This window comes from Hippichthys cyanospilos, chromosome 2 (assembly GCF_059441005.1).
Source record: "Hippichthys cyanospilos isolate Australia breed blue-spotted pipefish chromosome 2, RoL_Hcya_1.0, whole genome shotgun sequence".
In the NCBI taxonomy this organism is placed as follows: domain Eukaryota; kingdom Metazoa; phylum Chordata; class Actinopteri; order Syngnathiformes; family Syngnathidae; genus Hippichthys; species Hippichthys cyanospilos.
Window position 1 is genome coordinate 8324829 of NC_142370.1, and position 21221 is coordinate 8346049.

The 21221-nt window shown below is 38.4% G+C and overlaps 1 protein-coding gene across 2 annotated transcripts in view; it reads right to left on the bottom strand.

The window, feature by feature from the left end:
- The window catches only part of LOC148427127 (ERC protein 2-like), a 147956-nt gene that overhangs the window by 94211 nt on the left and 32524 nt on the right, over positions 1-21221 (bottom strand). For both annotated transcript variants that reach the window (XM_088408408.1, XM_088408409.1), the window contains 4 exons: positions 11365-11502; positions 9218-9406; positions 4937-4978; positions 3855-4048 (listed from right to left, as the gene is read on the bottom strand). In XM_088408408.1, coding sequence (XP_088264534.1) covers positions 3855-4048; positions 4937-4978; positions 9218-9406; positions 11365-11502 — 563 coding nt within the window. The remainder of the gene's footprint in view (positions 1-3854; positions 4049-4936; positions 4979-9217; positions 9407-11364; positions 11503-21221) is intronic.

The window sequence follows — 21221 nt, forward strand, 5'->3', positions numbered from 1 at the left end:
GTAGTAAAAATACCATTTGACATGTTGTCTATCTCCATACAGTATGCTGGGTGAAACCAGGGAAAAGGCAACGATGACTTGAAGAATGTTATTTAACACCGTGCTATAATTTATTGTGCACCACAAGCAAGAAACGAGGAAAACTTTACAAAGTACTAAAACGCCCATGCGCGATTTTTAAATGCTTGAGTTCAACATTTGGACATTCAATGACTTACGTCAATGTTTTTTTTTTGTTCTTTTTTTCCAGCATCATTCTATCAATAATAATAAGGGGGCCCCGATACAATGATTTCACTTCCGATACCGTAGCGACATTACAGCCAGGAGCAATGCCTCATACTGATATTGATCCTGTACGATATCAGCAGGAAAGATACGTATGTTTATTTTTTTAGTTGGTTAGTTTAGTTAAGTTCTAAGAGACTTAATACTACTTAATACTAGTCAAAACAAAGAGAAATAGTTATAGGTATGATAAAATATTACCCATTTATTCCAAACATTTGAGTAACATTAATTCAACCCCAAACATGAAAATGTCTTGCAATTAATACACAACTAATTAAAGAACCCTAATTAAAGTCAATAAAAACATATTCAGAGTCTGGAATGGAGTGCTTTTGTTTGAGGTCCAAAAAAAAGAGATTTTTTAATTAGACTGGTGATGTCCAAACTATGGAACAGGGAAAATTTGTGGCCCACTTTTAATTTTGAAGTGGCCCACGGGATATACTGAAATTAATATTTGCTACAAATTAACTTGTTTTAGAAATGTTTCTAAATAGGAAAAAATGCAACACAACCATTTACAAGTAAACTAGAAATTATTTTTAACTTTACAAGATGCTTTTTTGAATGATTTTTTTCTTCACTTTTTACTGACAGGGTCCAAATTGTGAGCATATCATAAAAAAAAGGATCTACTGATTGTTCTTGTTTTGGTTTTAAGTATTTTAGTATCTAATGCATATTTTATTATAAATTTGCCTCACAGAAAGTTGTCCATGTAGTAGTTAAAGAAAACACTAGGATATAAACAATACACAAGTGCTTGGTTGAGTTTGGTGTGTTTGATTAAAAAAAGAAAAAATAAGTGGCCCTTGCATCTTTCCATTTTTCTTTATACGGCCTTTGTAAGAAAAAGTTTTAACACACCTAATGTGGACCAATTTTATCTGGTGCAGTATTTTTTTTTGGACTGATATCAGACCAATATCTGAAATAAATTTGGATCGGCACATCCCAGGAAAAAAAAGTCTGCGGAAAGCGACCCGTTTGTTTCTCGGAATGTACTTTCAAACTCCCACTGGGGCAAATTCTGTACAGTGCATGTGCACGCATCGAAACCTCCCTTTTACTGAAACTCTCCCTTACATACCAAAGTGCTTACCATGTCACTAACCGGGTGGCAGATTTATTTTTCTAAGTTATGTCTCCATATCACTACAGAAATGACCAAAATGTAAAACAATATACGTAGTTTCTCCGGGCTTTTCCCAGAACTGTGAAACAAGCCAACTGTCTGTTTCCATTCAAACATTAAACGTACTATATTTTATTTGTGAACAATGAATTTTTCCAATGAAACGGGAACTTTCAATTCATTTAAATATCAACTCAGATTATCTTTAGTAAGATGTATCATATAAAGTGGTGCTTTACATTGTGAGCTTTCTTTGCTGCATTGTTAGTTGGTTGTGAAATGTGGGTGATAATCTTATTTTGAAATGGAAATGGATCCACTTCACTTAATTTTGCCCCAAAACTTTTTTTAATAGGCTATTCCTTTAAGGTGCGCCTTATAATTCGGTGCGGCTTATAGTGCAGAAAATACGGTACTTTATTCAGCCAGGGAAATCCCATTGAGATTAAAAACCTCTTTTTCAAGGGAGCCCAGGTCAAGAGGCAGCAAAAAGACAATTACAACACAATTAAAATGACACACAAATGAGTTAAAAACAGGCAATAAAAAGACAATTACAAAACAAAATGACGTACAGATTCATTAAAACAGGTACAATTTATGGAGGTTGTCACAAGTGCTCTAAATCTGGATGAAAAACTGTGCAATGAGATACATTTCCAGATATATTTCCAGGCCTTTTGCAACTTGTTCCATGTTGAGGGGGCAGAGAAGACAAAAGCCCTTTTCCCCAACTGTGTGCGAACAAACGGCAACAAGTGATCATTTGAACGCAAACCATGCAACTCAACACTTCTTCTCTGTGTGATTGCTACAGATGTAGGAGGGCAGTAGTCCAAGCATGGCCGAGTAAAGAAAAGTGTAAAAGTAATCTCCTAGTGGATAAAGACGGCCATCCTACTGGGGAATACAGTTCGCAGTGGTGAGTCAAAAATATCAAATCTCAAGGCATTCTAAAATTCTAAAAATAAAATCTCAATGCGTTCTGGATCTTAAGATTTTAATCAAACCAATAAATGCAGAAATGTCCATTTTAAAATGTTCTGAAAAAATACCTACTGATTTTAAACCAGATCAAATGTAAATTTACCCCTCATAGCTTGTGCACAGCTCTTAAATGTTGAAATTAACTCATTCACTGCCAGGCATTTTAGAGAATGATCAATACCCACACGATATTGTGTTCAATGATTATAAATATGTCCATCAAATCCACAGTACGAAAGCGTATATGCTCTCCTTTCTGCCTTTTTTCCGTTCTTCCAAAACCAGCAGTAGAAAAAAAGTTAGGTTTACAAAATTAAGTCATTCCTCCCAGCGGGCTCTCGAACAATGTTGATCTCTCTAAAATGGCACATTGCAACTGCACACAAGCAAAATACTTTGGGATGATTACTGCAAAATGAGCGAGGGGTTTCCGCTAAAAGCACACACACATACACATAGCCTCTTCTTTGCTTCAGTTTTCAAACTATTACGCATAAATGCGCATAAAAAGATTCACGTTGGACGATTGCCATTTGGACAGAAGCAGCACTCATTTAAGTATAAGGCCCACAATGTCAATCATTGCACATAACTCAATCGACAACTGAGCAGCCGTCCTTCTCTTCTTTATAGATGGAAAAACACTTCCATACAATAAATTGACACAGTAATAAAACACTTATTGGATACTTGAACTGACATGTGAAAGTAAAGAAACTGAATAAGAAAACACACTTGACAGGACTGATGATAGCAGTGTATCTGGGATAGCAGTGTATCTGGAATTTGTGTGTGTGTGTTTTTTTTTTAATCTAAGAATGAGTACTATGATTGCTTGCAGAGAAAATGCATGGCACATGAACCGCCTTAGCATGTCAGGTTTCAACATTGCTTTGGAAAGCTAAAAAATGACTTAACTAGGTGAGCAGTGTGGACGTCCATTTTGCCGACAAACACTGACTGTCAAGAGACAAACAAAAAATAAAATAATAGAAAGTGTGTTTCAATGTCACTCACTGGCTGAGGTGAGCATGATGGACTAATTCGTGAGTCTGTCGCACGGACGCCCATTTTGCCTACGAACGACGAATAATGAAAAACCTCAAAGAAAAGATGAACTGAACATTGAGGGAAAGAATGTTTTCGTCCATCATTGTCTTTGTCATTCACTGGTGGAGACAGGTAGTCCGTTAGGACCAATGACAAAATACAAGAAACCTAAAACAAAGATGAACTGAGCAGTGACGCAAAATGGTTTCCATCAGACATCTTAGTGATCATGCCCCGGCATCCATCAGTCTGTCATTAACACATACCGTTTAGCCAACACCCAATGAGAAACCTCGATATAACAAGACAAAGCATTGACGGAGAATGGGGTTTCGAAAAACGGTTTAAATCTTACACATTGTCCCTTGAAAATGGTGTGCTAAGGACTCACCTTTCCAGATCATTTATTTTCTTCTCTCTGCCAGATCTATCCACCTCAGCGTCCTTCAGCGCCGCCATCAACCTTGCCACTTCCGCTTGAGACTTTTTAGATTCTTCCCTGTAGCGAGCCACTTCCTGCTCCAGAAGCCGCAGGCGTTCTGTGATGTCTGGACACTTGCGCGATACGTCTTCTGGGTTTGAGGCCTTGGGGGAGACAAGTTCATGCATCAGGTGTACAGATAGTCTATAGCGGGAGTTGTCGACATTTTTCAATAATGTAACCCTGTGTAATGTTTTTTTTTTTTTTTTTCCAGTCATGTATCCCTTAAAAAGGGCAAAACATTTTTAACTCATAAAAAATATAATATAATATAATAATAATATATATATAATAATAATATAATAAAATATTCAGTTTGAAAATATGTCATCTGACACAAATGATCAATTTCTTGCTTCACATTTCAATTAATTTGTTCTTAATTAGAAAAGTGTGATGTTAATGTCCCAGCAATAAATAGCATTAAATTTGAATTGCTGATGCCTGCAGAAATCCTGTTGAATCTCATGTACTCCTCCCCCCGCCATGATCCATGATAATTTGTTCAAGCACAGGTCTAAAGACCGAAGGAGACAAGTCAGGCCGTATTTTCCTTTTCATAATGCGTCAAAGTCCACCGAAAAAATCATCCACGCAGCCTCGTTGACAACGAAAAGGCTATATGGCGAGGCTTGACGAAGGTGCATTTTTTTTCGATGTTCTGTGCAAACGCTAAACAACGGATGCATACTTTATCAAATTAGAAGCATATACAATCATTTTAAGCCTTGTAAATGACATATTACTTATTTCGCATTCAAATTAATGTTATTCAAAAATGATCACTTTTGAGTTATGTGGTTTAAAGTTGACCCCGCTAATACGGAAAAAAAGGAGGAATAAAAACTCGACTTGTACTCAGAGTAATATGTAAGCTAAAAAAGATTTGATGAATGTCCAATGAGATATACACATTCAGTAGCAGTCAGTCACCTTTTCATTCAATAACACAGGAAACAAACACAAGAAGAACATAACAACATGGAACCTACCGTGGAGTTCAGAGCTGGGAGCGCTTCCCTTTGGCCTTGCATCTAGAGGATGATATGAGGGGGATGTGATGATTATTTTAGTAGGGAAAAAGAAGCCCAATCACATTCTCATTTGTAACTGTCTTTGACGAAACTGATGATGACACAATACTACAAAGTCATCACTTTGTATTGTGCTTTGGATCGCAGTTGAAGTGAGGTCAAATGAACACGCTCAACTCTCCATTATCCTTTTCAGTTTTGTCTTCAAGCCCATTAGTGGAGCCCACTCACTTCCTTCCGAGAGCTTCTTTCAATACTTGTCTCTTTGAAAACAGCGTTTACTTCCCAAAGTCCTTTACTACGCCTGGGCTGAGCAAATACAACATTATGGGAAGCGGATGTGGTCCTTAAACAACTTTGAGATGAAAAAGCTCTGACTGAGTCGGATACCAAACATCTGCAGAGAACGTGTGTATACTGCTTGACTGCAAACATCAATTGCAACAACTTTATGGGATTTGCCTCACGACAAATCCCACAACGAGAGGATTTACTCGATTATTTTTATGTTACTGAAATGTGGGAAGAAACCAGTGTACCCGCACAGAATGCATTGTATGTTTAGAATGGATTTCTAAAATAAGACAAATGGGCACATTTAGTATCATCTCACCTCACTGATAGCTAAAAATGACTGCCAAAGGCAGACAACAGCCAGAATGACTGAGTCATTTATTTTGACTGTTCATGGTCATTTATTTTAATCATGGATGGTTAATTAAAGGTGGTGCAGATTACCGATAGGTCAGTGATCAGGTCAATGTTTGGCATTGCCTAAGCCTGTTCAGAAATGAGTGAGGAGAATCCAATTGGTATAAAATTGCTTCAAAAGTCCCCCTGACAGGACATGAGATACAACCAAGGCAATTTTCACATATTGCAACTATCTTCTCATCAAAGCGGGACCAGTTGAACAAACCATCCCAAAGCCAAACATGTTTATGAGGCAGCCGCTAGCAAGCGCGCTAGTAGTGAACCAACAACAAATGTAGAAACAATTACCACATAAAGGTGCTCATCATTGTTTTTTTTTTTTTGTTTTTTGTTTTTTTTTGATTAACCCCTGGATGCCCGGGGATATTTCACTAGCCTGGCCTTATTGTCACTGAACTTGGGCTGACTTTGAAACGGTCATGACATCCAGAATATAAATACAGTACATATTTACATTCAACCCATCAAAATGTTCAGTGGCATCAGCCCAATCTAAAGATATATACATTTTTTTGAGCAGTACGCCCCCTTCATGTACAAAAATTCCAAAAATAATAGCAAAAGTAACTAGCAATATTTATTATGTCGTAATTATAGTATTATGACTTTTGAAGTCTTTTGCATCATGGAAGTCCAGGCTAAGCCAATCATCAAACTCATTGAAAGGCTTTCAAATGTCATAAACTGGCAGCTAACGCCACCCGGTGGTTTTGGGGTGTCAATCCAAAAAATTATATTGCGCTCCGTTCGCGAGTTGCCATTGAAAGGATTCATGCAAAAATCGTGGGAAATGCATGATAAATAACATGTTTCCAATATGTCCAAAATTGACAATATTTCCAATTTTGAGAGGCAGTAAATAAGTCTGACATGGGCTAAAATTGACACCTATAGGGTGTACCCTTCAAACTCCCATTTGCAAGCATTGAGAGGGTGGCATATTGAAAATTGTAATGTTTTGACAATCTATGTAATATTTTAGCCTCTTAGTGTTGTTTTTTATATGATTTTCCTTTGATGGATCAAGGTTTCCACTAGGGGTTAACAGAGTAATCATGATTCATCACAATTTAAAAGCACAATTAATCTGAAGAAGAAAAAAATAATTGCCTGACAGCTTCAGTTCGAGAACATTCATGCATACATGTACTGTACATGCATACATGTGTGAAATTGTGTTGCGCTCACCGCGCAAGCTCACCAAAACACAGAAGAACACACACATTCACACAAACAGCAACAGCGTAAGTCCTTTTGAAGAATTTGCAAGTTTACACAACAGCTGCTGACGATACTAAATAATCCAGTTATGGCTACACTTCTGTCAGAGTGTAAATCTGCCGGCTCCAAAGAGTTATCGAGCTGCCGTCCCTTTTTTGTTGCCCGACATTCACCAAGATATCATTGAACAGGAATGAGATGAGAGTGTGTCTATGTATTTTATGGCTATAAAAGAAAAGTCACTCATAAATTCTGGCATGTGTGTGAGGGAAATGGGAGGAAAAAATACTCTTACTTGGCACCCAATAAGGGATGGAGAGATTTTTATTTTTCCATAAATCAAATCCTTTTAATATCAGCAGCCTAATCCTCTCTTAAGATATATGTAGAACAGGACGCCCCATCAATGGTGATCTGCAAATATTACTGTGGATACTACCAGGGAGGTATTTGAAGATGCATTTTAAATGCTTGCAGAAATAAGGAATATTTTGATTTGCGAACCGTGTGTCCTTTAAAGGCAGCCTCGTGATTATAAACATCAAACACGTATGGTGACATGAAAAGCCGACTTAAGTTACGTTCACGTAGTTGGGTGACAGTCATACCAAACAAATGCTAAAGAAGCTAAGCTAATGAACGTTGTACACAATTTGTCATCGATGTGACCACATACTATATAGGATCACGTACTTCCGAAGATGCCAATAATAAGAATAATGGGCAGAATGTGTCGAAAAATAAAAAAATGTAATACATTAATTCACTCATTAAAACTCATTTAATCCCAAAGACGTATTTACACGTATTTGCGCAGAATTCATTCATATATAACATTTTTCATTAGCCATTTCTGAACGCATGCGTAAAAAAATCATAACACAACAACAAAGGGTTTAAAGAAAATAGTAAAGTAACCACATACAGTATTTTTTTCCCTGCAGCGCTAATGACTTTGAATTAAATATCATTCAAGGATGACACAAAGCTGTTGAGAAAAAACAAACAAACAATATGTGCAAGAACGCTTTTTGTGCATTAAAAGAAAAACTCACTCAAAAAGTCAATCTTAATGAGGTGCCACATTTGCATTGTATCAAATAAGACATTAATAAGATCTGGTGTCATAGTAACTAAGTCATCTCTCTCTTCTCGAGATGAATGGTGAAATTTCAAGTTAAAAGTCTATGCATTTTTGCTATTTGGCATCCGCAGTTCACATAGTTGTAGAATTGTTTTGTCAATATTTTTTCAGGAACCATTTTCCCTCTTGGTTTTGAAGAAAAAAGAAAAAAATATTTTGTTGTTTTTGTTGGGGGGGTTGGTAGTAATCAAGGGGCCACTTCAGAAGTGTTTTTGCTCGCAAGCTGCCAATTTCCCATCCCTGAACTATTATTTCATGCTCTCATTATAGCATTTTACTACTGTTATTATATTCATTTATTTTTAACGTAATGTATTATTCATTGCTCTCTGGGTACTGCCCATCATTGAATCCTAAAATTGTAATAGCAGAATAGAAAAATATTGTGTAAACTGGAAAAAAATGGGCGTGGGATTCAATAAATTTACTTTGGTAACAATTTGTATAATTTGTTGCTTGTTTGTTTTGTTTTGTAATTTTGTGGGGAAATATGTCACTGACCATGTTCCTTTTGTTATTGGCTGGATGGATGATGTCGAGCGGTTGAGGAAAAGAATGGATTATTACTATTATGCCGCCTCCTGGCTGGTCAACAAATATTGGCGAGCGTTAAAAGAAGCAATTTGTAGATTATAACCAGGAAATTATATTATTTAAAGTACTTTTCCAACTCTAGGCAAATATAAATACAATATGAAGGCATTACTTTGACATAGCGTATTCTACGATTTCTCCATTTTTGACCAATTCAAAACACTTCTTAATGTTTTTATTGTGAAAGATAAGGCACAATGTGTGTGCGTGAACACTGACGCCGCTGTTCCTGCATACTGTACAAGTATAGCACTCACAAGCTCTTGTGTGCCCAGTGCTTGAATCAACAAGCAAGTCCTTTCAGCCATTTACGATATCAGTTTTGGATTATTTGGGTTTCATATGGTCGTAAAAAAACGAATACAACAACAAGCAAAATTAAACAACGCTGACATTGACACTTTCGAATGTTATCCCCGGCAACATCATTTGTTTCAATTGTTCCTCTCGGGCCCTGTTGAGCATATAAATTTGTTAAGCACACACATGCTCACGTTTCCACTGCCGAAGGTCCCCCCCCCCCCCCCCCCCCCCCCCCTTCCCCCTCGCGCTCACCCCGTACAGACCTCTCCAACGGGCGTCTGGCCTTGGTTCGGGGCCAGGATTGCAGGCTGGCTGGGGGACGGCTTCTGAGGTTGGACGGCTGAGAGCTTGTCCTTCAATTCCTGGTTGTCCTTCCTCAGTCGCTCCAACTCCTCCAGTTGAACCCTGTCCGCCCGCTCCTTCTGTTCCCGAAGGTTCTCGATAATTCGCTCCTGAGAAGTTAGGAAAATGGAGAGGCTTGAGATTGACTCTGGTAAAGACCTTAAAAGATATGATCGACTTCTTCCCATTAAAGCTATAAACCATTTCACTTCCAAATATGCAAACGATTGCCTGTCTCTCTGCTATCATTAAAGAATCATAGCCTCCGACTGAATGGGCCCGCCAGGGTGTTTTGCGAAGGACGGCCAAGCTCATAAATATCAGTCTTAAATAAGACGGCCGTAAATAATAGCTGGGACAGCGAGAGATCAGAGCAAGATGGAGTGTAGAGACAGATTTATTGAAAATGGATAATACAGCGCTGGAGATCACTTCCTTACAACTCCACGCTGACTCCTGATAAACCAGGCTGGAATGTTTATGTCATAATTCTCCGGCTTTGGGCATAGGCCCCAACGCTGGTTCGCAGCGCGGGTGGGAGAGCGCACAAGGTGTGTATAGTAGGTGTGTGGACTGAAGCGATTATCAAGGTGTTTATTCAGGTGTTTATTTAGGCACACGGCGCGGCTCAAAATCGGGCCTTTACGATGTGGCGTCGCCGCGTGATTGGCAGCTTGAAACCCTGGGGTAAATTGGACAAATACGCCATCTAACGAGAGCTGGCACTGAGAGGCGTGCGTTCGGATGAGCAAGAGAGAGGATAAGAGACAAGGAAATGGCTAATGGGCCCTGGGTGTTTTCCTTATATCGGGAGCTAGCGCGGTCCGTGTCCAAACATTTTGACCATGACCAGACATGACCAGCAGCCAAATTCCCTCTGCATTCAGAACCAAAACAGGAGCAATAAGGTGGCTATTTTCAATGCAGTTATTTGGTAATTATGAATCAGTGACAGACTGGTTAGCCTAGCGGTTCTGAGATCCTGGGTTCGATTTCAGCCGTGGCCTTCTTGTGCGGAGTTTGCATCTTGTCCCCGTGCCCGCTGGGATTTTCTACTCAATCTAATCTGTAATATGCTCAGATTGTAAATCTATTCATTTATTAGTGGTTCATTATTACTGCCAATTGCTCTATTACTGTTTTATTGTTTTTGTTTTCTTGCCTACCTTATTATGTGCTCGATTATGGAATGTAGTCTGCTCTGGGACGTGAACAGAATAACAGCATGAGAATTTCATTGTGTGGTATTACTATGCATAGGACAATAAAATTCTGGAATCGCCGGGTACTCCGGCTTCCTCCCACATCCCCAAAAACATGCATTTAAATCTTTGTTGTTGAGTCTTATAGTCTGAAATGTGCAGTATCTCAACAACCACTAAAACCTTTTAAAAAGTATTTGGAAAGACTAGTTAGCATCTCTTTGGATTTCTAAGTTATTCAAAGAGTTTTTTTTTTTTTCCCCCCAGCCAGTAGGTTGGACTTTGATGCACACGGTTGGTGGCAAAAAAGTGTCCATGCTATTTTGATTCATGATGTAGTAATAAATTGCTTTTTTTCTTGGAATACCAAACCACACCATAGTGATTGAATATGATTTGGGGTTTGGGTGATGGTTTGATGGCAATGTAAAGCATATTAAATTCCAATTACAAGTAAGGACACCATTATGTTATTCATGTGATAGTCCTTCCATCATCCTAAAAGGAATTTGTCAGAGAAAAGATTACCTGAATGGTTGGACAGTTAGATTTCACAAGGTTCTGCATAGGGATTAATCCTGATTCAAAGCTCTCTTAAACTCCCTCCATGCTTCCACTTTCAGTTCTCTCAGATCTTCTCGTGTGGTCCATTTTCTTTGAATTTCGAGCCTTGTGTCCATAAATTATGACAGTGAGTCAGGGCAAAAGACGCAAACTAATGGAGCCTTACCCATACCAATTTCCTTAATAATCTGTGTACCTTGATGAGTATATTTTTCCAAACCCTTAAAACCAGAGTGGTGGTCTAATAGTTTCATTTTGAGACTAAACAGCATCTGATGAGCAGATTTAGCTTTTTTTTGTACCTTTTCAGACAGGGCCTCCTCCAGCGTGGCAAGGGCGGTGTCTGTGTTGCTTGAGTCGGTTTGAAGGCCTTGGACCCGATCCCTTAACCCAGTCAGCTGTTTGTCCTTGTCCTTTAACTGCTCCAGCAGGTTCTCAATCTGTCGCAAGAAGGTCAGAAAAATCAAAGCGAGGCCCTGCAAAATCCAGCAATGATTTCATATTAATCAGTTCATACTTTGGTGAATGTATCTGAACTGATTTTATGAAACGATGCAAAGACTCAAATTACTTGATAGACCCAAGACTCAAACTAAAACATGTCCAGTACATTTCTTATAATACTGTAAGACATGAAACACGTTTTTAGTTTCCTTCCGAGAAAATGTTGGCCTCTGTAAACAACGTCAAGCCATTGAATATCCCTGTTTAGATAGTCATGGATTGTGATTTCTTTTGTGCTTAGTTAGTTACAGCATGTAAAATAAAATAATACAAAACAATTACAGCTATAATATGTATGCAAAGAGTGAAATTAATGGCTATGAGGATGAATTTAATAGAGCTTGGAGAGAACAGTGTAACATGATATTTGCTGTGAATGAAAACATCAATAAATTGAGAAAAGCAATTTCTCATGTGGCCTTTATTTTAAATTCAAATGGACCCAGAAATGACCATAAAACTGAAGGTTTGTAATAGAAGTTGAACGAAAGAAAGTGACTTGGGCAACAAAGTCAGCCCAACTTGAACAAAGAATTTTCTTTCCGACTCCGTCTCTTTCTTTAGTCTTCTGTAGACACAGAAAGCATTCAGGCACTCATTAATACCATATTGAACCCATGTTGTTTTGTCTTTCATTCCAAATAGTGCTTGAGTTTAACAAAATCATTTTATTATATAAGAAAGATGAGAATCTATTAAAAGCAAGAAAAGCATTCCAGGCCAGGACACACACACACACACACACACACACACACACACACACACACACACAAATCAAATGGGAAGCCACATTCCAGTGATGGGTACATAGATAGATGATGTTGAAATCTCCACAGCTATGTGGAGAATTACAAATGAATCCAATTAGACTGCAGTCTTTGGAGTGCGCCACTCTCTAGAGGGCAAGCGGCAAGCTTTAATGGAGCCATCCTGGGTTTGGCAAAGGAGGGAAAGTAGTGGCAGGCAATGGGAAAAATACGTTTGTTCCCTTCAGCAAATCTTGATTGTTAATAGCAGTCATTAGACTTCGAGCTAAGTACGTTGCTTGGTCAGGATATAAGCGATAGGGACAGTGAACCCTTCAGGGAAGCTTGACAACATTTCACACTACCACTGATAGGATTCCAGCAGCACACGCGCACGGAGATTTCATTTTGTTTTGTTTTGGACGGTTCCTTGAAGACTATGAATGTAAATTATGGAGGTGTGGAGATGCCAATGTGGAGAAAACATTTTCGAATGGCAAACTCATTTAAACGCACTTGCAAATCAAGTCAAACAAACTTGTAGGCTAATTGCTAATAACATCGTTTTTTCCCCGATAATGCTAAGGCACATTTACTTTAGGACGATTGAAGATCCTTAAATACACATATACAACATTATTATTACCGTATGACACATTTTAAAACTTTTTCAATCACAATATCGTAATACTCAAAGTAATAACAATAATAACTCTCAATTGCATCATAACTCTATGTCAGTATGACCAACCTTGTTCAACTGTAAAAACACAAAAGAAACAGGGAAAGCTTACTTTATCAGTTCATTCCCCATTTACGAATCCTAATCTCAATATTGATCCAAATATAAGGCGCACCTGATTATAAGGCGCACCATCAGCTTTAAAAAAAAAGTAAGGCTTTTACGGTGCGCCTTATAGTGCGGAAAATACGGTAGTATTATTATTAGCAGCAGTAGTAGTAGTGTTTTGTCCGTTCTGTATTTTATTTCAGGATATGCACATGTGCAAGTCAATACGCCATAGCATTATGGGTAAAATGGGTTATATTTATAGCATTCAGCCAACACGTATGTTCAAACATATTTGCAAGGATGTTCAAACAAAAATGCAAAAAAGATAACACAACAATTTTACTACAATGCAGAGTATATTTTCACATCTTCTCCAAAAAATGCATGAGTGAAAAAAAATAAACGTGAAGAGTTCTCAAGATGGAAAATATTATTCCTGAAAAGGCTTCTGAATACTGTGAAAGCATGTAAATACCATCTTCTTGAAAATACTGTATGCTCGAAACACACTCATGCGTGGCGTTGCTCTGGGCCCGTCTGGACACCACAGAGCCCTATTTCAGGTCAAATTGAGCATATCGCTCATGCTCTTAGATAAATCATTACACTCTTCATGAGGCTGATGTTTGCTTTGGCCTCTTAACATAAAATAACCACCAGTCAGTAAAATATTGACCTTGACATTTAGCCTACTGTGGGACTGTCGTGTAAAACCCAACTCACGTCTCTGACTGAAGGAATTTGTCATTTGAATCGCATTTTTCAGAAAGGGGATGTGACATTTATTTTCAAAGGTGCTCGGAATTGTTGAGGTTAGAAGATTTTTTGGATAGTGCAAAGACGCGGTCAGATTTTGTGAGTCTTTCTTTAGGAGCTCGGGCGATGCTGATGAGAACAGCAGTCAACTTATCAGTGCATACACCAGAGCTTCACAATTATATTTTGCAAAGCCCCCCCTAGGAAAGAGAAAACATTTCAAGTGCACCCACTTGCCACGCCGACTATAAATAAGATTACTAGCTATAAAAATGGTATAAGTACACCTAAAACTGTATTTTTTTAACATTGACAAAAGGAAAACAATCTTTCAACAACTCGTAACTATTTTTTACAGCATTTATACAGGTTAAACGTTTGTCTAAACAGAAAAGAAAAAAAAAGTTCAGCAAATTAACTGAAAAAAAAACTCATTGAAAATTACACTTGACATGGAAAAAACAAATACTTCTCCCTGGACTTATCCGCACTCCCCTGGCATCGCATTGCCTGATGCTCAAAATGACACAAAGCTGCTTCAAATAAACAAGAACAGAAGAAAAAAGTGCAATTTTTACTAATAACTTGGTTTATATATTGCAGAATAAGTAAACTATTCATAATTACACGCACAATTTCGCTTCAAAACACTGGTAAAAGAATAAAATTAATTTTTATAAGCAAAAATAGTTTCTTCAACTATCATCTTTGTGTCAAGGTCAGATTTATGAAGATTAGGAGTGTTCCGATACAACTTTTTTACCTCCGATATAATACCTATATTGCAGCCTAGAGTATATCCCGATACTGATATACAGTAGGTCTGATATATCGGCAGTATCTCTCATTTATTTTTCAGTATGACATGTTAAAAGAGACTTAATAGAGTGATACTATTCGAATGAAAAATATTCAGCTTCCGAGTGTCAACTTTTGATTTACAATAATTCAACCTCAAACATGAGAAAGTAATGCACTTGAATAAAAAAAGCTTTTCTCACTGTTTAGCAAATTTACACGGAAATAAAAATATATATAAAATCGCTTGGATAATGTTAGCAAGCTTAATTCATCAGAGAAAAAAAAAATGTAACGCGCTTGTGATGACTGGCTTGCTTTTGTTACACTGTGATTAGAGTTTGTTAGCTATATTGTCATTAAAGCTCGGTTTGACGGGATGAGTGAAAAGCAGTCAGAAAATGTGTTTCTGGCAAAAACACTGCAAAGCAATAAGTTCCAGAACAGAGCCACAAACTCAGTTGACCCATCTGTCTTCCATCCAAAGAAAGAACAAGAACTCAGTGGCCTCCGGAAGACTCATTTCGGCAGAACACCGAGGAGGCCCGCATGGAGCGTGACCACTGTTGCACTACAATTGTTTGCGCAAAGTATTTCTTGGACCGATAACATACCCAACAAGAAACGCTTTCTCTCCGTAAAAGTCAACCAAGACTTCATTTTTCTCCACTTGTATCGACTATAAAATGCGATGTGGCTTATTGTAAAAAGCAAGCAACATTAAGACGTTGGCAAACATAACGTCGAACCAGATTGTGTGGACTTCCCAGGAGAAATGTAGGTCACAGTCAGTCACACTGTCTTCAGAGACTACAAAGTGAAAAGTAGCCCTGGATACTGTACATGCTGTGATTAAAGCAAAGCAAGCAAACATTCCACCCACCCACACACACAAACACAAATATGCACAGGCGACTTTGTGATACACACTAACCCCGTGCACAAGTCAAACAAAATGCTCAAACGCGTACACCTGCATGATCGTTCAATCTCAAATCACCCCAACTTCTCGATTCTCGCATAAATCAATAATCACAAACGTCCTCCCTCTTGAGAGCTTTCAGATGAGACTTTTCAAAGGAAGGTACAATTCAATCACGAAGCTCAGGGGAGACTATCACCTTTTCAGTGTGGCCTTGGTTTAACCCCTCCATCTGTTTCTGGGACATTGAACTCAGGGAGCAGATAAAGGCTCCGATAGTGTGTAAACTGACGCCCCCTTGTGGATAGTTTCTGTCCAGCAACAACGTTCCAGAATTAAAACGATGAAATTTGACCGTGCATGACATAATAACAAGCATCAAACTGAAATGTTAGCTCAGTTATTTTTTTTTTTTTTAATAATTTGTTAGCACATGTCCAAATTCTCAAGTTGGCCCCGAACTAATTGGACTAAGATTATTGTTATTATTGTTTTATATGATTACTTATATGTAGGGATAGACCCATTATCAACCGGGCCGATTATCGACTTTATCAAAAATGTTGATGGCCGATAGTAAATTCACTTAAAATTGTGTTGGCTTCGTGGAACTATTTGTTCAACATTTCAGTTAACCTTTTTTAAATATACTGCTGATGCTGGGAACACACTGCACCTTTAGTTTTTGTTTTAATATTTAAATTAAAACAAAGATTAGTGGAATTTCAACATTTCTGTTATTTAGAATTTTGTACAACTTTGCTGCAGAAATGTGTAGGGTCCTATTTGTTTAAGTTTTCAATCAGCTTTTTACGACATGCTGATGACTCTAGGATTGCCCTGAAAATTAATATCAACGCCAAATATTGGCCAAATATCAGAATACTGATAACCAGAATTGGTATCGGCTCTGAAAAAAAAAAAAAAACAATATCAGTCTATCTCTTTTTTAGACTTTAATAAAAAATGATGCTGTTGAAGTGAGACGTATCAAACAAACATCAAACAACTAGCGATCCGCCAGTCAAACTGACTTAGCACCAAAACCTCTTACAACATTTGTCGTTCATCAGAACACTGCACATCACGTGAAGGATCCGATTTAAACAGCAGTCAGATAACTGAGTTTCTGGAACAAAAGAACCACAAGTAGTCTGAATTGCATTATGTCATACATTGTGCATGTTAACAAACAAACAAAAAAAGTATCCAGTGTGTCTGTATGATGAATGTAAGATTCTTTTTGTGAAAACAATTCATGCTGCGACTGTCATCGTAAATGTTTTGCGTCTGCACACAGAACTACAACATAACAAATGTCCTCCTCCTCCTACTTCTTTCCAGTCACCCCGTTGCATCCATACATACTAATTAGGAAGTAAGCCACACATGTGAAGCACGGACGGCGCGTATCAATGAGACGTCGTGAGAGTTTCTTTTGTTGAGTACAAGCAGCATGGAGGTAACGCGTCAGCTTTTGAATAAAGACAGATTGCGTACTTGTGCGAGCCAAGCTCTACCTGACCAAGTGTGTCTGTGTGTTTTGGCCAACTTGAGTCACGTCTCTGCTCTTTAGGCTCAAAACCATATCTCCAGGCCCCCCTTCGGCTGCAGAATGCTATGGTAATTGCTGTGTAATTACCCTGTTGCCCGATTCTCCTGCTCCCAGCACCATTAGTATTTTTTTTTCTTTTTTGTTTGGCGTGAGGAAGAAAAAGTTGCTCACCAAGGACCACTGTTGTTGTAGCGTCTCAATTTATGGTTTTACAAGATCTATTATAGGATTATTCAAAATCAGGCTTCCCTAATCCCCAAAAATGATTGTTGGATATTTAAGTATCATCAAGTTAGGTGTTTCTCAACCTTCTTTTGTCAGCCAAATAACCCCTAACCAGCACAAAGCATTTTTATTTTTTTATTTTATGTGTAGGATCAGTAGACATGTTTTATTCAGCAACTTCTACAGTAACAGCTTTTATATGACTGGTTTGTTTGCGAGAACAACTACTTCACTAATGACAGTGCACGTCCATACGAAACAACAAAATCAATGCACACAACAATTTGTAAAAAAGTTACAATAACACAGCTCAGCAATAGGTTATGTTCCAATTAATTTATTTTAAAATAGGAAAAAAATGTCACGTTTCTATCACGGCACTAAAAGTCATTAAAAGAAAAAGACGCTCTGTTAAAATCTCACATAACCCCTTCAAGTATGTTCATCTACCCACAGGTAGACCCTCGTACCACTATTTGAGAACTGCTAAACCGTGATTGGTCTTAACTGAATCACGAGGAAAATGGCCGTTTCCTGAGATGGTTAAAGATGGGTGGATTTTGCTGCTTAATTTTACATTCCACAATGACAATATGAATCAAACTGCAGCATTCAGACTAGTGTGCTGAACATCCGAGAACTGGTCGCCAGCCAATCGCAGGGCACGCATAGACAAACAACCATTCACACTCACAAACGAACTTGAGGGCATGTCCAATATATCTACCACGCATGTTTTTGGGAAGGTGGTACAAAACCCAGAGAAAACTCAGAAGGGGAGAACGTGTAAACTTCAAAATGGAAGGCCAAAGGAATATTGCTGTAAATATTTTTAAAATAGTTTACGTCCCCTTTTACAGCGTGACTCATTTGCAAAAAATGTATGTTTATCTTGCTAAGATTACATTACATGTGTGTTATATATATATATATATATATATATATATATATATATATATATATATATATATATGAATAATACCAGCATATAGTCAGATAGGTTTTCTCCATTTTATCCTTACTGATGCCTACCCAGTACGGCTGCAATCAGTCCGCCTCAGGCTCTCAGCAGTAACCGAGTCTGATTGCTGATAGAAGCAGTCGAGGGATACCAGAGTTGAGGGGCGGGGAACTATCACAAGCTTTTTGCCGGAACTTCTCCAGCTCCATCGAGCTTATCTGCAGCCATGTGTCCAGGCTGTGATTGGTCAGATGGAATCCATTAGGATGAAAGACTTTGGTGGACTTCACACACAGCAGCAGGAATGTGTGCGTATAGTTCAGCGTTATCTCAGATGATCGGAGAAGTACAGCTGATCCTTAAGCACTTAGCTGGAATACCTCCAAAGCAGCCCACGATGTGGAGAAATCACCAGCCTGTGTGCTTTACAACATATTCACCGTTACCACAAATTTGCCTTTTTCTGACACAACCCTAACCCTAACCCTTTCTAACCCTAACCCACAAGTTTCAAAAGGTGAATAGAAAAGAGAAAATGAACATTGTGCTGTCACATCTGTACAAATTCAGCTTTGCAGGCTCGGAAGTTTCTTTTAAGAACGATAAAGTAACTTATTTCAGGGCTCTGCAAAACATGTTTACAAAAGTTACTGTGGCATTCAAAAATGTTTTGCATAAACTATGAATGTTAGGTTTATGTTAAAACTGAGTTAAAATAAGTATATTATTTTATAATATTTTGCACAGGTTTTATAGAAATTTAACTGAATGGTGTGTTGGGTAATTTTATTTTTGGGCGACATCACCCGGCCCTTCTTCATCTATAGAAAACCATAAACAAAACATTTGCCTTCCCTTGTAAGGCGATTTTCTGTACTACTAGACTAAACAATATATATTATATCCAGCAAAACTATCAGGCAAAACAGCTCATAAAGGCCTATCGCAATGACCTTAGCAATTCAACAAACCTGTTTATTGTTAATGAGCTAAAAGCGCTTGAAGATGGACTGGGAAACATAATTCAAGAACGCCATTGCCATACATCCAATCAAACTGAAGATAGTGGAGTGATTTCAGAGTGCTAACAGCAATAGACTAATCAATGGCAAAACTCTCCCTGTGATTTCCTAGAAGGCTGCTACCAAAGCACTTCAAAATATGTGCATCAGGATCCAGTCGTCCTTTGGCGCTGGCCCGTGGTACACGCCTAGAGAACCAGGTGAAGTGTTTTCTTAAAATATGTCATATCCGCGTACCGGTGCTGCAAATACCATTTTTCATTTCCACTCAAACAAAGCCTCAAATCACAGCAATTGGATGCATGAAGTCGTTGAGAGTTTGTGCCCTGTATATTCAACACACAACACACTGTGCTAATATTTTCTTTTCAATCAACATACGGACCCCGCTCTCGCCCTTCATATACATCTCATTCAACAGTGTCACTGTTGTTTCAACCTAGTGTGTAAAACATGCAGTACGAGAGGGGAGAAAAAGGTCACCGTGAGTTGTTTCAAGAAAATAAAGTACAGTACATCCCACAAATTAGTCAGCCCTCAGCCTATAAGCTGCCAGACTTTGTGTATCCATTTATTCAACAGGAAAAGATAAGAAATGGAGACGTGGAAAAAGCACTTGAGTCGATCCACTTTGTTCAAAAGTGACCAGTCGGCACAGCAACTCAGACGATCAACATGAAAAGTCAACATGAAGAGTCATTTACGTATTCTAAATTACCATTGAAAAATAATCCGAGTGATCTCTCCATCCGGTATGGAGCATTTGAGCACCGTTAGCCAGCGACTTTTCTTTGTTAGCTGCTACTATAATTGCAGGAAGAGCAATATGTGACAGTTTAGTCGTTTACATCTATTAAACCAAATCTGAAAATTAATCTAACGGCTCTCAGCAGCGTATTTGGGGCGCTTGAAAGCTGCTGGTGTCTAGTTTATGGTAGACGCTGCGATAACGCTGGAGCCACAGCTGAACCCTGTCAATATGTGCCATAAAGTGTCAGCATAACAAAGACATTTTTTAGCCCCTTTAAATAGCGATTGAATGCTTTTAGAAAACACTCTTGTGTTGTTCATGTCGGGAGCAACACCTTGTGAAAGCTGTAGAAAGACGAGTCAAATACATTTTGGAATTTCTACAAAAAAGACCTCCTTAAAGGAGATTTTAACCATGTTCCAATGTTCCAGTTCCTAATCAATTCCAAAGTATTATTTTCCTTCGTCGATGTATTTCTAAGAATTCCTTGCTTATTCTGCGCTCTCACAAAGGCCCCACCCGCGCTGACGACAACAACTTGAAGTTCGCTTATGACGACAGGAGCGAGACAGGGGCAATACAGAACTCCCTGCACCACCTGTGCAAGAGAAATTACATGCCAACCTTATCCGCGTCTTTCATTTTCATTTTGGTTCCAGAGCTGAGAAGGAGAGATTTTGCGCCGAGTAAGCCAAGTAAACAGCAACGTTTAATTTATTAGCTACAATGTTTTATTGTGGAAATGCTGAGGTGGCCAAAATGTGTGTTTGGGAGCACACAGCCGGACAATTATGGTCAATAATAAATAATTCACCCACGGGCGGAACTATTGTTAGGAATACTGGGTTCCCACAGGGATTGATTTGATGGAAGGAACATGTGATGATGAGAGCAGTATATGAGGGCCTGTTTTTGGGCCTGTTATTCATGGTTTTGGAGTAGTCTTAATCACCTGCGAGCCTCGTGAGGACGGGCAGTCAGGATGATGGATGGATGCATGTATGTTGCATGAACCACCTCTTGAGTTGCAACATGGCCGCTTGAGCTGCAAGATGGCGCGCGGCAGCTACACTGTAAGAGCATACGAGCCATTTTCCTTCCAGGTTAGAAAGATCAGTACCATAAA